The 20,926-nt window shown below is 46.8% G+C and overlaps 1 protein-coding gene and 1 non-coding gene across 2 annotated transcripts; one reads left to right on the top strand and one right to left on the bottom strand.

Annotated features, from left to right (window-relative positions):
- Positions 1-7,286: 7,286 nt before the first annotated feature.
- On the bottom strand, positions 7,287-16,306 carry LOC120889841 (integrator complex subunit 6-like). Its single transcript, XM_040286040.2, has 5 exons — positions 16,170-16,306; positions 10,348-10,501; positions 8,411-8,755; positions 7,956-8,049; positions 7,287-7,558 (listed from the first exon to the last, which is right to left on the bottom strand). Exons 2-5 carry the CDS (start codon positions 10,493-10,495, stop codon positions 7,492-7,494), a joined length of 654 nt encoding a protein of 217 aa, XP_040141974.1. The 5' UTR covers positions 10,496-10,501; positions 16,170-16,306; the 3' UTR covers positions 7,287-7,491.
- Positions 12,556-12,660, top strand: LOC120890957 (U6 spliceosomal RNA). The gene has a single exon (XR_005735425.1). It is a non-coding gene; the product is annotated as a U6 spliceosomal RNA (small nuclear RNA).
- Positions 16,307-20,926: the final 4,620 nt, after the last annotated feature.

Here is a 20,926-nt window from a genome sequence, read left to right as displayed (position 1 = left end):
ATGGTGACTCCAATACAGACAATGTCTGAAAGTCCTTGCAGTCTTGACATTCCTGTCTGGGGACCTTGCTTCCCCTATTGACAAGAGTAGTGCTCCTCTGTAATTCCTTTATTTTAAAGATTGAAAGTCACTTTATTGGCAATCAATCCAAGTGAGCAACTTAAATAATCCTCAGACATGTGTTATGGTGTTTCCTTTACTAGGCAAACGTTTCTGGAGAGTCTTCTATGGTTGGGTTCTCTCCTACATGCTGGGGAGATAGTGACAAAGATATTGGGTGACTGGCTTTTCTCATCCCACACTTCAGTAGTGGTGTGACTTAGGAGTGCAGCTGGGTGTAATAAGCAAACAGTCTGCCTGGGGTTTCTCAGGGGCTCACCATTGACAAGTCCCCAGAGAGGTAGGTCGGCTGACAGGCAGGAGGGTCCAGGTTGGAAAGAGTGAGCCACTCACCTCAGGTGCAAAATTTAGCACTTGGTAATTAAGATGAATAATAGTTTATTGTAATTTTTTAAAAGTCAAAACACCCATGATGAGCAAAACATTTAAATTATAAATAAAGACAGGATCTCACTTGCACAATCTGAAAGTCATGTGTGCAAAGGAGGTAGGTAGGGGCCACAGGCTAAAAACTAAAACAAAAAAAAACAGGTTCTCTTGCAATTTCCTCCATAGTCATGCCTTTCTTCTGCCTCAGGGTGCCTGGACTTCTCATTGCTCTGTAATGATCACAGGACAGCAGACTCTGGTGAGGTCTGAACACAGAAGGAGAAATGGGGAAGGGGTAGAGATGTCTGTCACAAAGGGCAGCCAGGAGACAGGTGACCATACATTTTAGAGGCAGGAAAACAGACCAGATTTGAGATATTACATCATAGCTTTAAGCGGAATTTCTGCTGTGTGGTATGAATTGGTTTTATGGTACCTCCTGTTGAGAGGAGACTTGTAAGTGCAAGTTACACTTACCAAGGGCAAGTTTTTAGTAATGAGAACCTCCTTTCTTCCTTGAAAAGGTCAAAATTGCCAATGTTGCCCTTGTATTGTATTCTCTTAAACCCAGGAGAGGGTTGCATTGTGCTTTGAGAAGAAAAAGGTTCTTGCCATGGACTTCACATGGTAAGGCAAACCTTTTGCACTTTTGAGTTTTTAATCTCTCAGTTTAGTAAAGAATGTAGTCTTCCTTTTATGTAGTACAGTCACATTGTTGTAAAGTTCTTTAGAGATGGGCAGCAGTGAAAGACTGGGTTTAAGTCTGGGTTCCACTGCCAGCCAGGCATCTGATCTTAAGGGATGACTGAATCTCTGTTTCCTCAGATGTTAAGGGGAAATCATAGTCCCTCCCTCAAAAGGTTGTATAAGGGTTTAAAGTGAACACGATGGCAGAATGGGATGACCAGTGCCTGGCATGCTTTGCATGTTACATGGGAATATGTCCTCCTGAAATAGACTCCTTCTGAAATTAAGAGAAACTTCCATGGTTTTAACTTCTATACTTCTGCATACTGAAAGTGGAAGCTGAAGAGCACACCATACTCCAAATACCTAAGAAATTAAGACTGACAGGTTCTGGGTTAACTAATTCTGCATCTATATTTCCTGCCTTTTCTCCCAATTTGCCATCTCTTCTATAAAAACATCCCTTACCCGTAACTTCTCTGACGATGGTGATGTGAAACAAGTTTCCTCTATCTTCCTTCAAAGATAGCTTTGAATAAACATTTTTCCTGCTAATATGATAGTTGAGTATTTGTGGAGCATAAGGGGTGGTAGAACCTAGCCTCTTGCCTACTGTGTAGTAAGATTCTCAATATTCTTGATGCATATGAAAAAAAAAAGAGTCATGGCTAAGTACCTAGTGGAGGCTGCAAGTTCTGGGACAGAGAAGAATTCAAGGTGGATCACTGATTGATTTCAAGTATCTGTTTGAGGGAATAGAGAGAGGCTAGCTGGGAGGGCCAAGGATAAGCTGAGTGAGAATAGTGGGGCCCATCCTGGCAGGGGCAGATTCCTGGGAGATCAGAGCTGACAGGCTGCGGCAGAAACTGATACAGGGGAATGCTTGCCCTTTCTTCTCCTGGAAGATCCTATCGAGGAGGGAAAACAAGTAGAGAATGTTCTGAATCCAGGGTCACTTGATAAATAAGAACCCATAGGAGACAGTAGGTCAGGGGAAGCCTGAGGGTCTATAGTCTGGTAAGGCCACATAGTTGGAGTGGAAAGTACTTTGGGTTGAGGCAGATCTGGCTTTGAAGTGTTGCTCCAAGTACGCCTGTATTTACCTATGACCTGGGGCTAGTTACCTTGCCTCTTCCTGTTTTCAAAGTCTCTCTTAAAGCTGAAGGTCCTAACAGCACGTAATACCTGTGATATTGCTAAACTGAGGAGACTAATGGAGATGACTGGTTATCACTGATGTGCTGGAGCTCTGGAGGAAGAAAATGATGTGCCAAGGGCTTTACACTCCCAGCAAAGTGTCCACATAAGTGAAATGAAATAGTCTGTGATTGCTGTGAAATAGTAACCCAAAATACTCCCCAACCCCACCCCCCACACACACACATTATCTCCTATAGCCTCAGGGTCAGGACTCTAGGGCTAAAGGACATGACTTTCAGAAACATTATGGTAAATGATTTTCTAAGGCAATCTCAGGTATCTGTGGTGACCCCTGTGGTGGCTTTGTTCTGTTGGTTATACATTGCTGTGGTCCTGCCCTTCAGGAAGGACCATGTGTGATGGTTTGTATGAGTGTCCCCCAAAGATCCATGCATTAGGGCTGGAGCTGTGGCTCTTTGGTAGAGTATTCGCCTGGCACATGTAAGACACTGGGTTCCATCCTCAGCACCACATAAAAATAAAATAAAGGTATTGTGTTCATCTACAGCTAAAAAAATATTTTAAAAAATCCATGTGTTAAAAGCTTGGTTTTCAGAGTGAAATGTGGTTGCACCTTTAGAAGGTGAGGCCCTGAGTGCAGTGTTTGGGTCTTTGGGGATGTGCTCCTGAAGGGGAATGTAGGACCCCAATCCATCCTGTCTTTTGCTTCCTGGGTTGTGATGTCAGTAGAGTTGCCCCACTATGCCTGCCTGCCATGATGTGCTACCTTCACCAGACATCCAAAGCAAAGGTATCACCTGATCAGGTAATACTGATCTTGGACTAGAACCTCTGCAACCCTGAGACAAATATAACTTTTTCCTTTATAAGTTAAAAACCTTAGGTATCTCCTTATAATAATATGCAGCTGACTAATATACCATGCTGCACTGAAATGTTCATGCTATTAATTGTCCCAACCTTCCTCAAAAGGACCTGTGACCAATTAATAGTGTGTCAGTACATTGTAGAAAGTATCCCAATTTTCAGGAGTGACAGATGCTGGATCTGAATGGCACTAGTTTCAAGGGTGCCAATATGACACTGTAGGCCCCCAGTCAAAGTAGAGGCTTATGGAAGTCAGGTGATCAAGGACTTTTGCCTCAGTTATGCCTTATAGTAGGCCCAGGTTTTCCCCAAATCTGCCCTGTGATGGTTTGTGATATTATCAAGGATTTGAAATATGCAGGGTAGTTATTACTACACCATCCATTTAAACTTGTCTATTTGTTCTATGCAGAAACAGTTGGATCATGGAGAATGACAAGCAATTATAAATCAAATCTGCTATTTGTTTCAGTAACCACTGCTACCTGTGGTTTTGATGCTTGGGCAATTAACACATCCCTGAACACCTGATAAACATGTACTTATTGGACAAATGTCATTTTTGTTTTCCTTTCAGTAATTTTCACAAGGAAGAGTTTGGCTTCTCATGGAAAGGGTAGCAATACACCATCACTTACTACTTCAGATTGATATTAACTCTCCAGACATATGTCATGAACTACTCCTTAGGGACTTTAATCATCTCTCCCTTATACCACACATAACATCATTCTGCAACATCAATGACATGATTCTGATTAAGAAGAAAGTAACAACTAATTCACACACACACATCAACAGCATGCTTGCAAGAGAATTTGGGACATCAATTCCACACATCATCAGAGCCTTGTGAATGAGTGAAATTTTTGATGATCTAGTAGACTACGGGCATGTCAAGATAGTTATAAGCTAAAGAGCAAACTTATATAGCTGAACCTTTTTTTTTAAAGAGATAGGGAGAGGGAGAGAGAGAGAGAGAGAGAGAGAGAGAGAGAGAGAGAGAGAGAGAGAATTTTAATATTTATTTTTTAGTTTTCGGCAGACACAACATCTTTGTTTGTATGTGGTGCTGAGGATCGAACCCGGGCCGCACGCATGCCAGGCGAGCGCGCTACCTCTTGAGCCACATCCCCAGCCCCTAGCTGAACCTTCTTATTGCAAAAAAAAAAAAAAAGAAGCAACAATAAGTTGGCGTATTAGATGCTGGTAGTAACATAAAATTTAATGTTCTGTGCTATATTGACAAATTGGAAAGTCACTTGAAAGCCTGCTAGCTTAGAGTAGAGTCCAGATTGAGAGAAAAATTCTCTGTGGCCTCACAGGGAGTTCCCTATTACCCGTCAATTGGGAAAGAGAAACACATTGCACCTGATTTTCAATTTCTTCTAAATACACACATACCTCTTGTATTAGGTTCCTATTACTGAATAACAAAATAGCCCCACTTTAGCAGCTTACAGAGCCACAAATATACAGTTCTGTAGGTCAGAATTCCTGGCAAAACTACTTAGGGTCTCACAAAATTGACATCAAGGCATTAACCAGGTTTGTGACTGAGTACTCAGTACGATGTTGATTTTTGGATGTTAATGACTGGATTAAATGACACCAAGATAGCTAGTAAAGCATTAATGATTCTCAATGCTTCAGTGGGCATTGAGCCTGTCCCTCTTCTATTGAGAGAAATCCAGGGGGTTTGACATTGAATTAGAATGAATGGAGTACCACAGGTATGTGTGAGAGGGTATTTCCAGATGGTATTGGCTTGTGAGTCTGTGGATTGAGAGAAGATACACTCTCAATATGGGCAGGCACCATGCAATTGGCTGGATGGGAAAGAAAACAGAAAAGGGTGAACTCTGTTTTTGAAATGAGGACATCTTTCACCTCCCCTTGGATTTTAGAACTTCATATTCTTTTGCCTTTGGATACTACAACCACACCAGCCTCCTCCAGCCCAGGCTCTGGGATCTGTAACATTGGCCTGACAAATGTACACATTGGCATCCCTGGTTCTAAGGCCTTCAGATTTAGACTGAGTCATGGAAATGGGCTTCCTAGTGTTTCAGCTTGGCCTACTGTGGGACTTTGCAGTCTCCATAATCAAGTGAGCAATTTCTCTTAATAAATTTCTTTTCACATTTCTATATTTCTTGTTTCTGTCTCTGGAGAACCATGACTAAAAGACACACAAACACACACACACAAAAAAAAATGTTTTAAAGCTCATTTGCATTACTGGCAGGTCTAGGTTCTTAATGTTGTAAGATCAAGGTCCCCATTTCATTGTTATTTCTACTGAGGCCAATCTAAGCTCCTAGAACCAAGATTATATCTCCTTAGGTATACCCCTGAATATTCTAAGTAGTAGTGGTGCATCATGTTCATGGAGTCAGGTACAGAAGTTATACATAGGCCCATAAAAATGAATTTCTATTTACCAAGATTGATGTTGGCATAGCCACTGTCAACTGTCCAGTTTACCAGGACCAGAAACAAATACTGAACCCTCAATAGGCACCATAGCCCAGTGTGGTCAGTGAGATATCAGATTACAACTTAGCTTGGTCTATGTCCATCAGGAAAAATGTAGCTTTTTTTTTTTTTTGCACTTGAGTAGATATACACTCTAAATATGGATTTTCATTCACACCTAATGTACTTTCAAAATACATTCTTAGGAAAGGGCAAATCCTCCATGATGGTCTTTTGACAGTGCATCACATCTAAATATGGAACTTGCTAATAGGAAATGAAGTACAGCAATGGGCTCATGCTAACAGATTATTCACTAGACTGGCTATATTTCTCACCATTCTAAACTATAGGAAAATCTTATAAAGTTTCAGTTATAGTTCTAGATTTATGGCAGTCATTTTGGAGCTGGATCAAATAATATAGGAGATAATATTCTCTTGGGTCTCCACCCACCACTACCACCCCACTCTTCCATCCAGGATGAGAAGCTGTTGCTCACATTGGTATATTCATGTCTTCAGCAATGAAAGCAATGTGAAGTCTCCTCTACTTTATGAGTATCCAGGAGCACAATTTTACTTCCCATACCAACAACTTGGCTCCTGTAGACTACATCTTGTCATTGCAAATTGGATCCCTTTTCATAGTGGGATACAAAAATGACTCCATTGAAATGGAAGTTAAGGCACTGAGCAAGTGCATCACTGTGGATTGTTCCTCCCTATCAATCAACAGATACAAAGGAAGGGTTCCTTAATGTCTGGAATGACCAACAGAAGGCAATGGGATGCTGCCAAACAGAGACCAAGGACGAAATGCGTGTAGAACATCCAGAGCCCTTTTTAGTCCTGACGGGTTCTGTGACTAGAGACCATGGAATAGGGCAAGAAGCCAATTCAGCAGGAAATGTAGCGGCATAGAGCCTTCAGTAAGAACTCTGTATGTCACCCGGCCACACCAAGCACCAGGGCCTGCTGTGGGACTGTCCCGGGGCAAAAGGAATAAGAAATAGGCAGTGCAGAAGATGGTTATAAATAGCAGCTATCACCTTGTGACCTTCTACAGAAATGAGGTGTTCTGGTTCGAAGGAGGAGTCCCTCCAAAAGCCCTGTGCTGATGCAAGAGGTGAGATGATGATGAGAGCTGTGACCTAAGCCATGGACTGATCCATCTGGTGGATGAACCGAATCAACTAACTGGGTAGTACCTATAGGCAGGAGGGGGCGTGGCTAGAGGAGGTTGACCTCAAAGGCACGAGCTCTGGGCCCTATTTGTTGCTGGCCCCTTGCTCTCTCTGTCTCTGTCTGTCTCACTCTCTGCTTCCCGGCTGTCTGGACACAGCAACTTTCCTCCACCGTGGCGGTCCACCCTGATGTTCTGCCTCACTTCAGCCCCAGAGTGACGGTGCTAGCTGTCCATGGACTGAGACTCTGAAACTGTGAACCCAAACGAAATTTCTGCTCTAGGTTGTTCTTGCCAGGTACTTTGGTCACAATGATGACAAGCTGACTGACACTTGAGGACTAAGGTGCATCTGGCTTGCTGAGATAAAAACATCCCCAGCTCAGATGAGTGACAAAAAAAGGACTCTTTCCAAACAATGAGGGCAAAAGCCAACTTTTACTAATAGAAATTCATAACATCAAAATGCTCCGCCCCTTCGACTCAGCCTCTGGAAGGCAAGTGTCCTAAGCAACACAGGCCACGAGGCTTCAGTGACATCTTGCTGCGTTCTCAAGCACAGCGAATGGGTTCTGGTTTCTATCCGATCATCGTGAGAACAGGATTGTGTTCAGGTCTGATACCTTAGTTGCCAGAACCCGTTTTCTCCAGGATCTTCTCAAGGTGCTTAATTAAGTCACGGCGTTTAAATCTGAAAACGAAGGGACATGCCATTACCCAGCGGAATCCCAGAGACACCGGGAAGTCGGGGGGGGGGGGGGGGCACTGTGGCAGACAGGCAGGGAGCTCACGGTCTACGCAGGAAGGAAAGGCACACACACCTGGGGAGAGACGCTCAGGGGCACAAGGAGTGTCCACGGGGGCCGGCAACCAGCCCAGACCATGGCGACACGGCCAGGCCCAGTGGGTGTGGGAGGGCGAGTCAGACTCAGAGGACACGGGCTGAACAACACAGAGCAAGCCTCAACTGTGAGTGGGGGCAGGACCCAGGATGCTCAAGCAGGGGCAGGCCCTGTCCCCACCACTCAGCCCCCACACCGCCCCAGCCCAACTGCTGAAAGAACTCCACCAGTTCCTTGGCCACCCACCTTGCTGCTTCCTTGATGGTAAACTCAACAAACTGCTTCTTGACTTCCGCAGGGCCTCGCACTTCTTCAAGCAACTTGAAGATCTTTTCGTATTCTGAAGGTATTAAGAACACCTCAATATTGAGGAAGAAACAAAACTCAGTCTTGCCGTTTGTGGCCCTCACTAATCATGCCCTCTGGGCTGCAGAGGTACAGAGCGTGTGGGGCTGAAATGCTGAAATGGAGACCTCTGCACACAGCCACTAAAGAGTTCGAGGAAACAGCCACCATCAAAGACAAGACAGGAAAAGACGTTCGGGGGACACACTAAGCAAAGTAGAGGGGAACCGTCGGATATTAGCGAGGACTCAACTCTGGCCGAGGCCGAGTCCACTCAGGCAGTTCCAAGCTCTTCTAAACCACAGGTTGAGAGAGCCTTCCTGCATTTTCATCGCCACCATCCCCCCGCTACTTACTTCGTCCAAACTGTCGAACTTCCTTCATGAGCTGATGTTTGATACCAACGTTGATTTCCTCAATACTCTGTGGAAATGGATCAGGCACCACCGCCACCATGGGCATGGCAGGAACTTCAGGGTCACGTGCAGAGGGGCCACTGCTCACGAATCCTGCCCCAAAGGGGTCCCCACTGGCCTGGAGAAGCAGCCCCCCTTGGCTGGGACCAGTGGAGGCCTCGGGTGGAGAAGCCAGTGGATAGAAGGGGACGCTGCCGGCTGCCATGCTTGTGGCCAAGGAGCCTCTCACTGTGGTGGGATCACTTTGCACTGTCTCTTCAGGGGCAACGCGGCTGGCAGAAGCATCTGGAAACCAATGGAGAGGCTCAGCTATGAGGCAGGTGGGCTTCACCACCCTACGCCCTACACGGGACATCTGCAAGCTCGTGTCCTGCGATTACTTTTCTCAGAGCAGCTGGAAGCACCAGAGAATTTTCGGACCTCAAAAGTGGGCATCGCGACACAGAGGACAGGGAAAGCACCTCCTAAGTTGTGGCTCTGTGACTGCATGTGGAAACACAGGGGACGGGACATCTATCAGTAAAACATTCACAGGGCCATGGCACTCATGAGTCTGTGTCCTGTGATGTACTTTAGGTGTCAAAAAGCTGGAAGGTTCACGTGGTGTCAAGATGCCTGATGGGATTCACGCTGAGTCACCAGAGATCCCTGTCAAGAGGACAGACCCTCCTCACTCATGTGTGGAGTATCGGAAAAAGGCATTTATGTCACTCAAGCGCGACACCTCTAATTACGCCACCCCCTTGGTGCCAGGAGCTGGCCACCAGCAGTGAAGCAGACAGAAACGGCACCTGCCCCGATGGAACCTACACCGAGATGGGAAGTCAGAGAGGAAGTGCATGGAGAGCAACAGGCCATCCCAGCTGGACTCCTGTTGGGGGAGATGTGGGCAGGGGAGTGGGAGGGAGCAGAGGAGTGGGAGGGAGCAGCAGAGGGGCCTCCAGGGCTGAGGGTGGTGGCAGGGCCTTCTGGGTGGTGTCCTCTGAGCACAGCCTGAGGAGGAGACGACAGAGCAGGCTTGTGCAGATTTAGAGGGACAGTTCAGGCTGCAGTAAGGGTGAGGGTCAGAGGGGGACCTGCTGAGGACCAAGGAGTGGAGGAGAGAAGCAGAGAGACAGAGGAGGAGGCCCCCAGAACCCATGTGGGGCCACGCAGAGACTGTGGTCCACCGTCAGGACCAGGACCTGAGGTTGTGTTCTGTGTGCTTGGGAACATAGAGGACGATGCTCTTCCAGGAAGGACACACAACGGGCCCATTCCTTACCTGCTGACACCATCAGTCTGGCTGCAGGGGGAGAGGGGAGGGGTGAAAGGGGAGGAATGAGAAGCACAAGGACGGGAAAATGTTACTGGAACGTAGTGGCAATCCATCCTGTCAGAGTAGGAGCAAAGACTTGGGAAACATGGTGTGATTTTAAAGTCATCACAATAGTGAGATTGGAGAGGCAGATAAACAAAAGATCAGGATCCACCTCAAGGAAGGAAGAAGCCTGGAGAGATGGAAATCCCTGAACGTCCCCATCACGGAGCCAGTGAACAACGGTCAAATGCAGCCGAGAAATGACTGGCAATGCCAGCTGCCACGCTGGCCTTCTCCGCCCTGGTTTCTGTGGCGTGAGGAGGCAGGAGGCGAAGCCCCTGTTGGACAGTATGAGGGGAGGCCAGATTGAGGGCACGCTGTGTCCTGACCCACAGAAGAGCCAGGCAGAGAGGGCCTTCCCATGCATCCTCCTTTGCTGCCGCCCCCATCCTGCCCTGCAGGAGGAAGCTGCTTCATGCTGGCCTCCTGCAGCCTCTCCCAGTAGGTTCCTGTTCTCGGAGGTGCTGCATCCGACACGCCAACTGCAGGCTTGTCCACCCACCCAGGACACAATTACCATCTCCCTGGGTCTTGGTGGAGTCCTTCCAAAGGGAGTGGCCCTCTCCTTCCTCCGGCACTGACATCAGGGACATAGTGCTCCTCCGCTTGTGTGGTCTAGGACTCGGTCTAGGTCCGCCCGAGAATTCATCTGCTTTGTTAGCCATGGCTTTCTGAAACACACCAGTGGATACATTCTGCTCATTACTAAATGTGACCATCACACAAGTGCCAGCAGACTCTGCATGCACAAAGAATCCAAAGGAAATGGAGGACTACTGAACTGCATGTGAGTTCACCCGTGGGCCAAGTTTGGCCATACCTCACAAACACTGTTCTCAGAAAACTGACCTTATGTGAGGCCAGTCTAGGTGGATCATGGAGGAAGGTGACATGCAAGGTGCTGCTCACACCCAGACATGGCTCATGATTAATTAGTACTTGTGGAACGAGCGGATATCAGCAACCACATTGGAATACACAGTGACCTCAGTGAGTAACTCCCCTCTATTCTGTGGCTGCCCATGTTTGCAGATGGAATTCCTTGTCCTGTTCTCATGAGAGAGAGAGAGTTCATTACATACCACAACGGTGGCACTGAAAAGCTTGCATGTGCACCATGCAGTGTTGGTGGCAGGTAAAGGTGAGAGGCAGTGACAGAGAAGACTTAACGTAAGGCCCTATTGTCCAGGCGGAACCCAAGAATCTCCCCAGCATTACTGGAATAAAATCAGTACGACGCGTTTTGTGAGCCTCCTGTATTACCCATGAAGGGGAGTGCAAAGAGGAGGAAAGAATTTTCCAGAGGTCATGGAATAACGGGCAGGAATTCCTTGTTTTATTTGCCGTTACTTTTCCTTGCGGATTAGAATTGTACAGGAGAATGAGATGCATTTTCATGTCCTCATCCATGCACACAGCATAACTTGTTCCAGTGCCTTCCATGTCTTAGCTGGCTATTTGGCAGAGCACAATTCTGGGAAGAGAAGATTTAGTGGTTAGGAAGTTTCAGCCCCCTTGGCAGGGATGGCTTGTCCTACAGGTAAACTGTTCCAGTCACAAGCACTCTGCCCCAAGAATCACCAGCTAAGCGAACCCCTCTGGACGTGAAGGAGGAACATCTGGGGAAGACAGGAAGACAAGTGACGGGGGTGGTCATCCCTGAGGCCAGCAAGAAAGGAAATGGAGGACTACTGAACTGCATAGGAGGAGGCTCCATGGGCTTCATTCAGTGACAGTTGCCAGGCACCTAGGAAGCAGGATAGAGCAAAAGAGCGATGCAGTCTGCCCAGCAGTACCAGGCTTCTCACTCCACCCTGGGCAATTTTGGGCTCTCTGGAAAGCTCTTGTGACATTTCTGTGTGAATCAACACTTGTTGGAATTCTCAAGCCCCAGGAAGCTGCTAGACTGAAGTTTGAACCCAAAAGGCTGCACATCAGCCCGAGTCTCCGGTGATGATGTGAGAGCTGAGCAGCCCCTAGAGACATCACCACCACCAAGTGACTCCGTCTGCAGCCAGGGAACATGGCAACCCCGTGGGTTCTTCCTGCCTGTTATGGTTGGACCCCAAGCCATGGGCTAAAGGCTTGGTCCTCAGTGGGCTTCATTATTGGTTGGTGCTAGAAACTTTAGGAGGTGGAGCCGAGTTGGAAGCCATGGGTCACTGGGCGTGTGCCTTTACAGTGACACACATTGCTTCCCTCTCCCTCTTGCTGTCTCATACCCCCCCCCAGCCCCATTCATCCTAAGCAGCGAGTGTGAGGCCCGTGTGGCCAACATGTTGAAACCCCATCTCAAAAATATAAATTAAACTGAAATCAGCAGAAGTAATCGAGCTCTGAGGAATATATCTCATAACATAACATGTGGAATGCAGTATTAGAAAAGAAAAAAAAATTCTGAAAATTCCTAAGCTGTGAGTTTCAGTAAGGTAAAAGAGGAGTACAAGAAATCCAAATGCAAAGAAAATAGGAGAAGGAGCTTTACTTTTATTGGCGGGGGTGGGGGGTGGGTATGAGGGGGAAGCTGGGGTTGTAGCACAGGCAGGCAGGGGCTCTACCACTAACTTACACACCCAGCCCCACTTTACTATTGAAGGGGAAGCAGAGCTGATGAAACGGAATGAGAAAGCGACAACAGCAAAGACCAACATTGGCAAAGTGGATCTTTAAAAACACACACCAAAGGTAGACATGTCTGACTTCACCAAGCAACAAAAACCTTAGTGCTTCCTGGGGCGGTGCCTACGCTAAAATTGCAAGGACTCAGAGAATATTAGCATGGCCCTTGAGCAAGGATGACATGCAAATTTGTGGAACATTCCATAAATCTTTAAGGAGAAGAGAGAAAAAGGGAAATTTTATCTGAAAACAAAGCATGCTAAGAGAAGGAAAAGAAGAGGTTGGGATTAATGTGAAAATTATGACTTCAGATTTGAAAACTGAGATGAAGCAGAAAACACTCGTAGAAAAAAATAAAATTCAATCCCACGTGAAAGAGAAAAATCTGAATGCTCTCACGTCTGGTAAAATTTTTGTCATGGTACCAGGGATTCAACCAATGGGCGCTTAACCGCTGAGCAACACCCCCGACCCTTTTTATTTCTTAATTTTGAGACAGGGTCTCAATGAGTTGCTTAGGGCCTTGCAAAGTGGCCGAGGCCGTCTTTGAACTCGAGATCCTCCTGCTCCAGCCTCCCTGAGCCACTGGGATGGTAAAATTATTAACAAAGAAAAAATGCACACCTTCCAGCTCAGACATCTCCCTAATGAGTCCTCCAAATACTCAGGTGAGAAACGTGTTTTACACAAACTCCTCTGTAAAGTAGGTAAAAGGAACAAGTTTTCGGCTCACTTTGTGAGGCCAATGCCAACCTGATGCCAACAGCTAGCAAGGACATTAGAAGGAAAGAAAACCATGGGCCAACATCTGTCCTGACAACACTGATGAAAATCCTAAGTAAAATAAAAGCCAACCCAGTGCAATGACAGATAAAAACATACATCAAGGCATGGCACCACGTAATGCAGGAAGGCAAGACCTGTCCACATCCTCGAATCAGTCAGAGTTAACCACATTAACAACCAGAAGCAGAAGGAAATAAGGATATTCACATGATCAATATTTATATTTTGGTTAATTTGCAACTCCTATTCATGATTGAAAACTATCAGTAACTTATAAGAGAAGGAAACTTCCTTAACCTAATAAAACTTTTCTCCCCCACCTCCAAAAACAAACCAACACCCCAAAACAATTCAATGAGAATTCAAAAAAAAAAAAAAAACATGGAACCACCCAAATTACAGGTGAAGTATTGCTCCTTTTGTCCCTAAATTCGTCAACAAGATGAGGATGTCTACCATATAGTCAATAAGGTGTTGAAGGTCCCCCGAGTGCACCACAGCCAGATAAACAGGACAGTATAATGTTTCAAGTGGCACTTTCAATCTTTCTCTGAGGACATTTCTATGTAGGGAGAGTATTCGGAAGGATACAAAGCCACCGCAGGTAGGAAGTGACTGTAGGAAGTTGCTGGATCCAGCAACACTCTTCAAACACCACCAGCACATCCATGTAAGAGCAACAAGACAGCAGAAAGAAAATTTAAGCCCCACTGAAAACAGTGCCCAAATCACTGAAAATGTAGGCACACATGTAATGATGATGTGCTGGGGCATTCCACGAAGAGAAAAGAGCAGCATGGAGAGAAACTGAGGAGCTGCTCAAATGGAGACAAATGGTCTTTCTGTGCTTGGGATGAGTCCTTGTTCAAGCCTAATGGTGGGGAGGGGGCGCTGCGCATGCCCAAATCCCAGCAGCCTGGGAGGTTGGAGCAAGAGGATCTCAATTGCAAACCAGCCTCAGCAAATTAACGAGGCCCTGGTAAAATTACCAAGACCGGTTTCTAGATGAAATGTGAAAAGCGGGGGTCTGGGGAGATGGGTCAGTCGGAAAGCATGCCCGAGTTCAATCCTTATTCAGACTTTATGGTCACCAAGTGTGGCCATGCATGCCCGAATCCCAGCAGCTCAGGATCCTGAGGCAGGAGGATCGGAAATTCAAAGCCAGCTACTGCAATTTAGCTAGGCCTTGAGAAACTTTGCAATTCCTGTCCCTGGATAAATTATAAATAGGGGAGGCTGGGTGTGCGGCTCTGGGCCACAGCACCATCCAATTCGAGTTCAATCCCCTCTACCAAAACAAAAACCAACCAACCAACCAACCAACAAGCTTTCTTGGTTCTTCCCAGAATGATTCTGGCATTCTTCTCTAAAATCTCACCATGCTCATTTTGCACAGACAAGCTGGTAATACAAAAAGGGAAACCAAAGTCTTGAACAATCCAAACAGTCTTTAAGAAATCAAACAACGGCTAGAAGACACATACTTCTAGATACTAGATTTACTATAAAAGCGAATGTAAGTCCAATCGCATGGTCCTGGAGCAAGATAGGCATATACACCAATAGAGCAGCACAGAGTCTCACAACAAATTTGGAAATAAAAAATAGCTGTATTTATTGCCCTGGGGCCAGAAAACCCTTGTGAGAAGAATCGGCGTGTTTTTTCCCCGGGCTACTCATTTGAGGTGCAGGGCGGAAGCCAGGCTCCCACGCATGCTGCGGGGGGCCTCTACCACTGAGCTGCGCCTGCGGCCCACCACCCTCCTTTTAACCAGCTCACTTCCTAGAGACCAGCAAAACCACACCCACAGCCCCCCTGGAAGCCAAAGCAGGGGGTTACCCTCATTGATTGGGGTGGGGGGCAAAGATAGATTTTTAAAGAATACAAACACCGACCATAAAAACCAGTCTGAGTAATTGCATGGGTAGTTTCTGTGCTGGCAAAAGACAGCATTTATGGTGGCTTACCTTGGTGGTGCTCGCCTATAATCACACACACCAGGGGGCTGAGGCAGGTGGATCCCAGTCAGGCTGCTGGGCAATTAAGCAAATGCCTGTGTCAAACTCTGTGGTTTTGTTGTTGTTTGTTTTGGGTACCAGGGATTGAACTCAGGGGCACTTGAGCCACAACCCCAGCCCTATTTCGTATTTTATAGAGAGACGGCGTCTCACCGAGTCGTTTGGCGCCTCGCCATTGCTGAGGCCAGCTTTGAACTTGCCATCCTCCTGTCTCAGCCTCCTGAGCCTCAGGGATTACAGGCATGCACCAACCAGCCTGGCTCAAACTCTTAAAGTTAGCACAGAAGAGAGGACTTGGGGTGTCCTTCAGTGGTGGTAGGGTACTCCTGAATTGAATCTCCGGTACCAGGGGGGAAAAACTCTAAAACGAAAACAAAGATTTGAATCAAAGCTCAAACTTGTGCTTTTGTCGATGTGCTTACGTACATAAAAGTACACGTAAATCAAAAAATCTGAGTGGAACCCTGACATGGTGGAGCGACATATTTCGCCACTCCTGCAAGTACAAACACGCCAACGGAGTCTGTGCAAAAGTCCTGAACACTGAAGCCCTCCTCAAACTCATCAACCAGCAGAGAAATGCAAGTGCAGACAGAGGGGATGGCTGCACACCCGCCAGGGTGGCGGATGTTCCCGCGTGACTGACTGGGCAGCGCAGCTTCCAGTATGAGGGGCTACTGGAACCTTCCGACACCCAGGCGCCCAAGACCACGGTGGAAGAGCTCCGTGGGGGCCGAGGCCCAGCAACCCCTCGCCACAGCCCAGAGGTGCAGGACTGCTCGCTGACAACGTGCCCCAGGCAAGGGCGGCGGGAATCCCCACCCGACAGACAGTGGCTGAGACCCAAGGCAGGCGAGCTGACGCCGCCACCCCCACGCCGCCGCGGAGCTGGACTGGCCAAGGCACGCACCTCACCTGGGGCTAAGAGCCGTCAGGAAAGAAGCCCCTTCTGTGTGGAGATCCACACCTCGGGGAGCAGTCCCAAGGTAAGGAGCGAAGCCCTGGTGGCCAGGCAGCACGGAAGGAAGGGAAGAGTCCCCTCGTGGGGCTCACCCAGGACGCCAGGAACACTGCCCCCTTAAGGATGGCTGCTGGCCTGCAGAGAACTGCCACACGTGTACGCGCGCGCGCGCGTGTGTGTGTGTGTGTGTGTGTGTGTGTGTGTGTGTGTGTATAGAGAGAGAGCGCGCGTCACCAGCACAGTGTCCCTCCCGGAACTGTGGGGGCTTCCTGAGGACCTCTGCAGAGCTGAGAAGGGGTGCCAAGGGAAAGCCCTCCTGGACTGAGCGCGTCGCCTCACCAGGCGTCCATATGGGGCTGAGCAGAACCTCCCCAGGCTGCCCTGAGACCCCCGTAATAAGCACAGCTCCTGGGCTGAAGGACAGCACCCCAGGAAAAGTGGCCGCTCCACAGCTGAAATGCCCACCTTGTAAGGGAGCCTGGGTGAAGCACCTCCCCAAAGGGCAGTGGGGTTGGGGCACACACACACCCCCTCCCCGCAGTGGGCTTTCTCGAATGCGCCCCCTGGGGCATCTGCGGGTCAACGGGGGTGCTTTTCCGGAAGCTTCTGGTACATGCCTGCCAAGGGAGACCCAGGGAAGTCGCTGGAACCAGAGTGTGGCTGGCCTCTGCGCCCTGCCCAGCCGGGTGGGTCCTGGGGGAGCCGCCAGAGCTCCGTGGGGGACAAACCCGGTGACCAGCAGACCCTCCGTGTCAGCCACAGAAAACGGGGCGCGCCACTTTCCCCTCCCCTGTCTCTGGCGCCCTCCAGGCACAACCTTCTCTGACAACTGCCACAAGAAACATCTCCAAAGGAGCCAGTACCTCTTCAGCTGAGCGGGATAAAAGCGTAAATTGGGAGCCGACCCGTAGTGCAAGCGCCACCCGACTTGACGCAAGACGCTGGGGGATCTTCCTACCGGGTAAAAAATTCGTAGGATCAAACCCCACGACTCCCCGTGAGGGAAAAAATAAAGCATTTGTGCGAGCCCGGTGCATCGCGCACACCTGTGATGTCAGGGGCTCAGGGAGCTGAGGCAGGAGGATTGCAAATTCGAAGCCGGCGGCACCAATTTAGCAAGGCCAAGAGGTAGTTTGGGAGAACTGTCTCCAGATAAAATCTTAAAGGGGAGGGGGCTGGTGAAGTGGCCCAGTGGGAAAGCAGCCTGGGATTCAGTTCCTGGAAGGGAAAAAAAACGGGGGGGGGGAAGGGCTGGGATTGTAGGGTTGTAGCTCAGTGCTACAGCACGAGTGGAGCCTTGCGAGGCACTGGGTTCGAGCCCCGGCGCACAGATAAATAAATAATTCGATAGAAAAAAATTTGAAGCTTAAAAAAATAATAATAAAGGACTTGTTGGGAAACACGCTCCCCAGAACCGAAGGCACGCATTATTCCCAGGCAGAATGTTAGAAGCGATCCTAATAGAGCCCAAGTGATGACGGCCACTGTCTTCCAGGTGTGGACCACGATGCTCCAGGGCTTCCCAGCTCGCACCTGCAGGTGGCAGGGGAAGCTGTTCCCACCCAGCGAGTTCTCTGGAACAGCCTTGAGAATGGCGCTTTTCAGGGGGCCGCCCTGCCTGCGGAGCAGTGACAGTCGGGTGGGAATAGAGATCTGAGGGCAGCCGCCCCTCCAGGGCCAGACAGGTGCTCCAGTCCTGAGCTCCCACAGAGTAAGATTGCGGGATTCCAGGCGTCTGCGGAGGCGAGGGCGCGGGATGGCGATGGGGCAAGTTGAAACTCCACAGAGCTTGCTGGCCGTGTTGAGATTCCACCTTTCTGGCCCAAGAAAGGCTCTTGCTGCGGTTGCCAGCGTCCGGTTGATTTTAGAGTCCTGAAAACCTGTGTTTTGTTTGGACTCTGTGACACCGGGTCTCACTGGGTTGCCCGGGCTGTTGTGGGACTCCTTCCACCTCAGCCCAGGGAGAAGCTGGGACCGCAGGAGGGCGCCCTTCCCTGGAGGAAACATTTACCCAGCTGATATTTACCAGTATTTCTGGTTTTTTTTTTTATGGTACAGTGATTCCCCTGCCCACTTGAGTCCTGAGGATTGAACCCAGTGGTCTCTCCTACTCACCTACATTCCCAGCCCTTTAATTTTTTTTAAACAAGGTCTTGCTAAATTGCCCAGGCTGCTCTGAAACTTGTGATCTTCCTGCCTCTGGATTCCTTGGATTACCTGCCCAGCATTAGTGGGTTTTGGAAATCCCTACTTCACTGTTCTGCAAAGTAGTTTTTACTATGTGGAACATTTTAAGGATATTTACTTCCATGCAATCAGACTAAAGAGTATTTACTTTGTTTCTCATTTTGTTTTAGTAGATAATTTTATAAATCAGTGTGTGCATACTGTGAAGAGTTCTCTGTAAACAAGGCCTAAGAAATTATTTCTTTAGTGAGCTTGTTATTGCAAAATCCACATGATGAAATGGTACACTCAGTATATTCCCTGTGTGTTTGTGTGTGTGTGTTTATGTGCATGCACAGTTATCCTGATTTAATGTTTTAAAACCATTACCCCCAATTTAGTGACTTAAAGTAACACCTAGTTATTATTTATTATCTCAGATATGTAAATGACAGGTGTTTGTGGTCTTGACTTGGTTCTCTGCTATGGAGGTCAAAACATTGAAATCCCAATCTGGGGCAAACCGTGTTCTCTTCCAGAATGTCTGAGGTGGAATAGTTGAATATTCATTCAGATTGTTGGTAGAATCAATTCCTTGTAGTGTGGAACCAAAGTACTTGATTTCTTGATGGGTGTGACCTGAGTTTCACCCCCCCCCTCATAGGAGCAATTTCATGTTTCTGCATTCTTCTCTCTATCTTCAATCTAGCAAGGGCTAATCCAATTCTGTGCATGCTAACAGCAACAGAAGATGTTCTGCTTTTTCAGGTCTGATGGGTACATGTCTGGACCACTAAGGGTAATACCCTAGATGTAGATGAAATAACTAGTATCCTTAGTTGTGGCTGCAAATTGCGTTTGTCATGTTATGTACATAATCTGGGAGTGAAGTTCATGGGCACCATTTTAGATATTTGCCAAGCATAGACAGAGAAGTTCATCTAGCATTTTTAGGACCCATGGCTACTTCCTCATAGAACTTACTTTTTGGCTTCATTACTTGCCTGAATCTAATATTGTACATATTACTTCCATTGATAACAAGGTGTTTCTGTGCCTATCTATTGCTATGACTTTGGTGGATAATGTGGCACCAAGGTTAAGACAGATAGCTCAGGTGGCACCACAACTTGGTGTCCATACTCAAGCACTGAGTGTTAGCAAAAGTCAGTGACCAAATGTTTCCCCAAAGGACCAGAATGACATTTGTGTCTCTATGGAATTAGTATCATTTTGAAGCTCATGTCTCGTAATTATTAAGGAATCTTTTTATCAGGGAAATGCTAGTCAAAACTACATTGAGATTTCATCTCACCCCACTTAGAGTGGCAATTATCATGAATATAAATAATAAATAATAAATGCTCACAAAGATGTAGGGAGAAAGGTACATTGTTGGTGGGACTGCAAAGTAGTGCAACCACTATTGAAATTTCTCAAAAGACTAAAAGTAGAACTACCATATGTCCCTGCTATTCTACTTCTTGGTATTTATCCAAAGTAACTAAAATCAGCATACTATAGTGATACATGCATTCCAATGTTTATAGCAGTGCAATTCACAAAAGTGAAGTTATGGAACCAAACTATGTGTCTATCAACAGATAAATGGATAAAGAAAATGTGGTATATATACACAATGCAGTTTTACTCAGTCACAAAGAAGAATAAACTTATAGCATTTGCTGGTAAATGGGTGAAACTGGAAAACATGTTAAGTGAAATAAGCCAGACTCAGAAAGTCAATTTTTCAGTGTTAGATATTTCCTCTCATATGCAGAAGTTAGAGGGAAAATGGAATAAAAAAGAAATAAAAAGAGGGGAATCTCATTAAAATTGAAGGGAAAACAATAGAATAGAGTTCAATGGGAAGGGAGGATAAAAGAGAAAGGGAAAGTACTTGGGAATGAAATTGACCAAGTTATGCTATGTGCAAGTATGAATATATAACAATGAGTACCACTTTTGCATAATTATAATGCACAATTTAAAAGTTAGAGGGGAGACCAATCAAGTAAAGGAAGGAGGAGAGGAGGGAAAGGGGGAAATAGTGGGGTTTCAGTGGAATGAATTATATTATGTACATATATGAATATGTCACAATGAATCTCATTATTATGTATGATTATAATGTAGCAATAAGAACATGAAAAGTAAAGGAAATCTGATTATATTTCTCTCCCTTGTACTCCCATCTTAGTAAATTTTCCTTGAATAAGAATGACAGTGTACTTTTTTTTAATGTAGAAAAGTCTCTCCTCAAGAGACAACCCCTTTATTCATGAGATTTTCAGTCTATAAAATAGTCAAGTCTAGGATTTTATTGAACTCAGTATTCATGGGGTTAAGGAGGTATATGTTCAGAATCCAGAATTTTCTGTACAACATTGCCTAGTATGCCCACATCCAGTGATCAAGGTCATTGGAAAGTATAATTCATTCAAGACTGCTAGTGGCCCTGAACCTCAGGAATAAAGGTTTGGATTATCCCACCAGAAATAGGACGATCACTAGACAGTCAGTTTGCTGAACACAAAGGGGTTAT

This window comes from Ictidomys tridecemlineatus, chromosome X (genome assembly GCF_052094955.1).
Source record: "Ictidomys tridecemlineatus isolate mIctTri1 chromosome X, mIctTri1.hap1, whole genome shotgun sequence".
Classification (NCBI taxonomy): domain Eukaryota; kingdom Metazoa; phylum Chordata; class Mammalia; order Rodentia; family Sciuridae; genus Ictidomys; species Ictidomys tridecemlineatus.
The sequence above is the reverse complement of the archived record's forward strand: the minus strand, read 5'-3'. Positions and strand labels throughout refer to the sequence as shown.

Coding starts and splice junctions, on each gene's coding strand:
- LOC120889841 (XM_040286040.2), bottom strand. CDS start 10,495: ATGGCTAACAAAGCAGATGAATTCTCGGGCGGACCTAGACCGAGTCCT. Junction 8,050..8,410: donor AGTTCGACAGTTTGGACGAA/GTAAGTAGCGGG, acceptor TAATACCTTCAG/AATACGAAAAGATCTTCAAG. Junction 7,559..7,955: donor ACCATCAAGGAAGCAGCAAG/GTGGGTGGCCAA, acceptor CTTCGTTTTCAG/ATTTAAACGCCGTGACTTAA.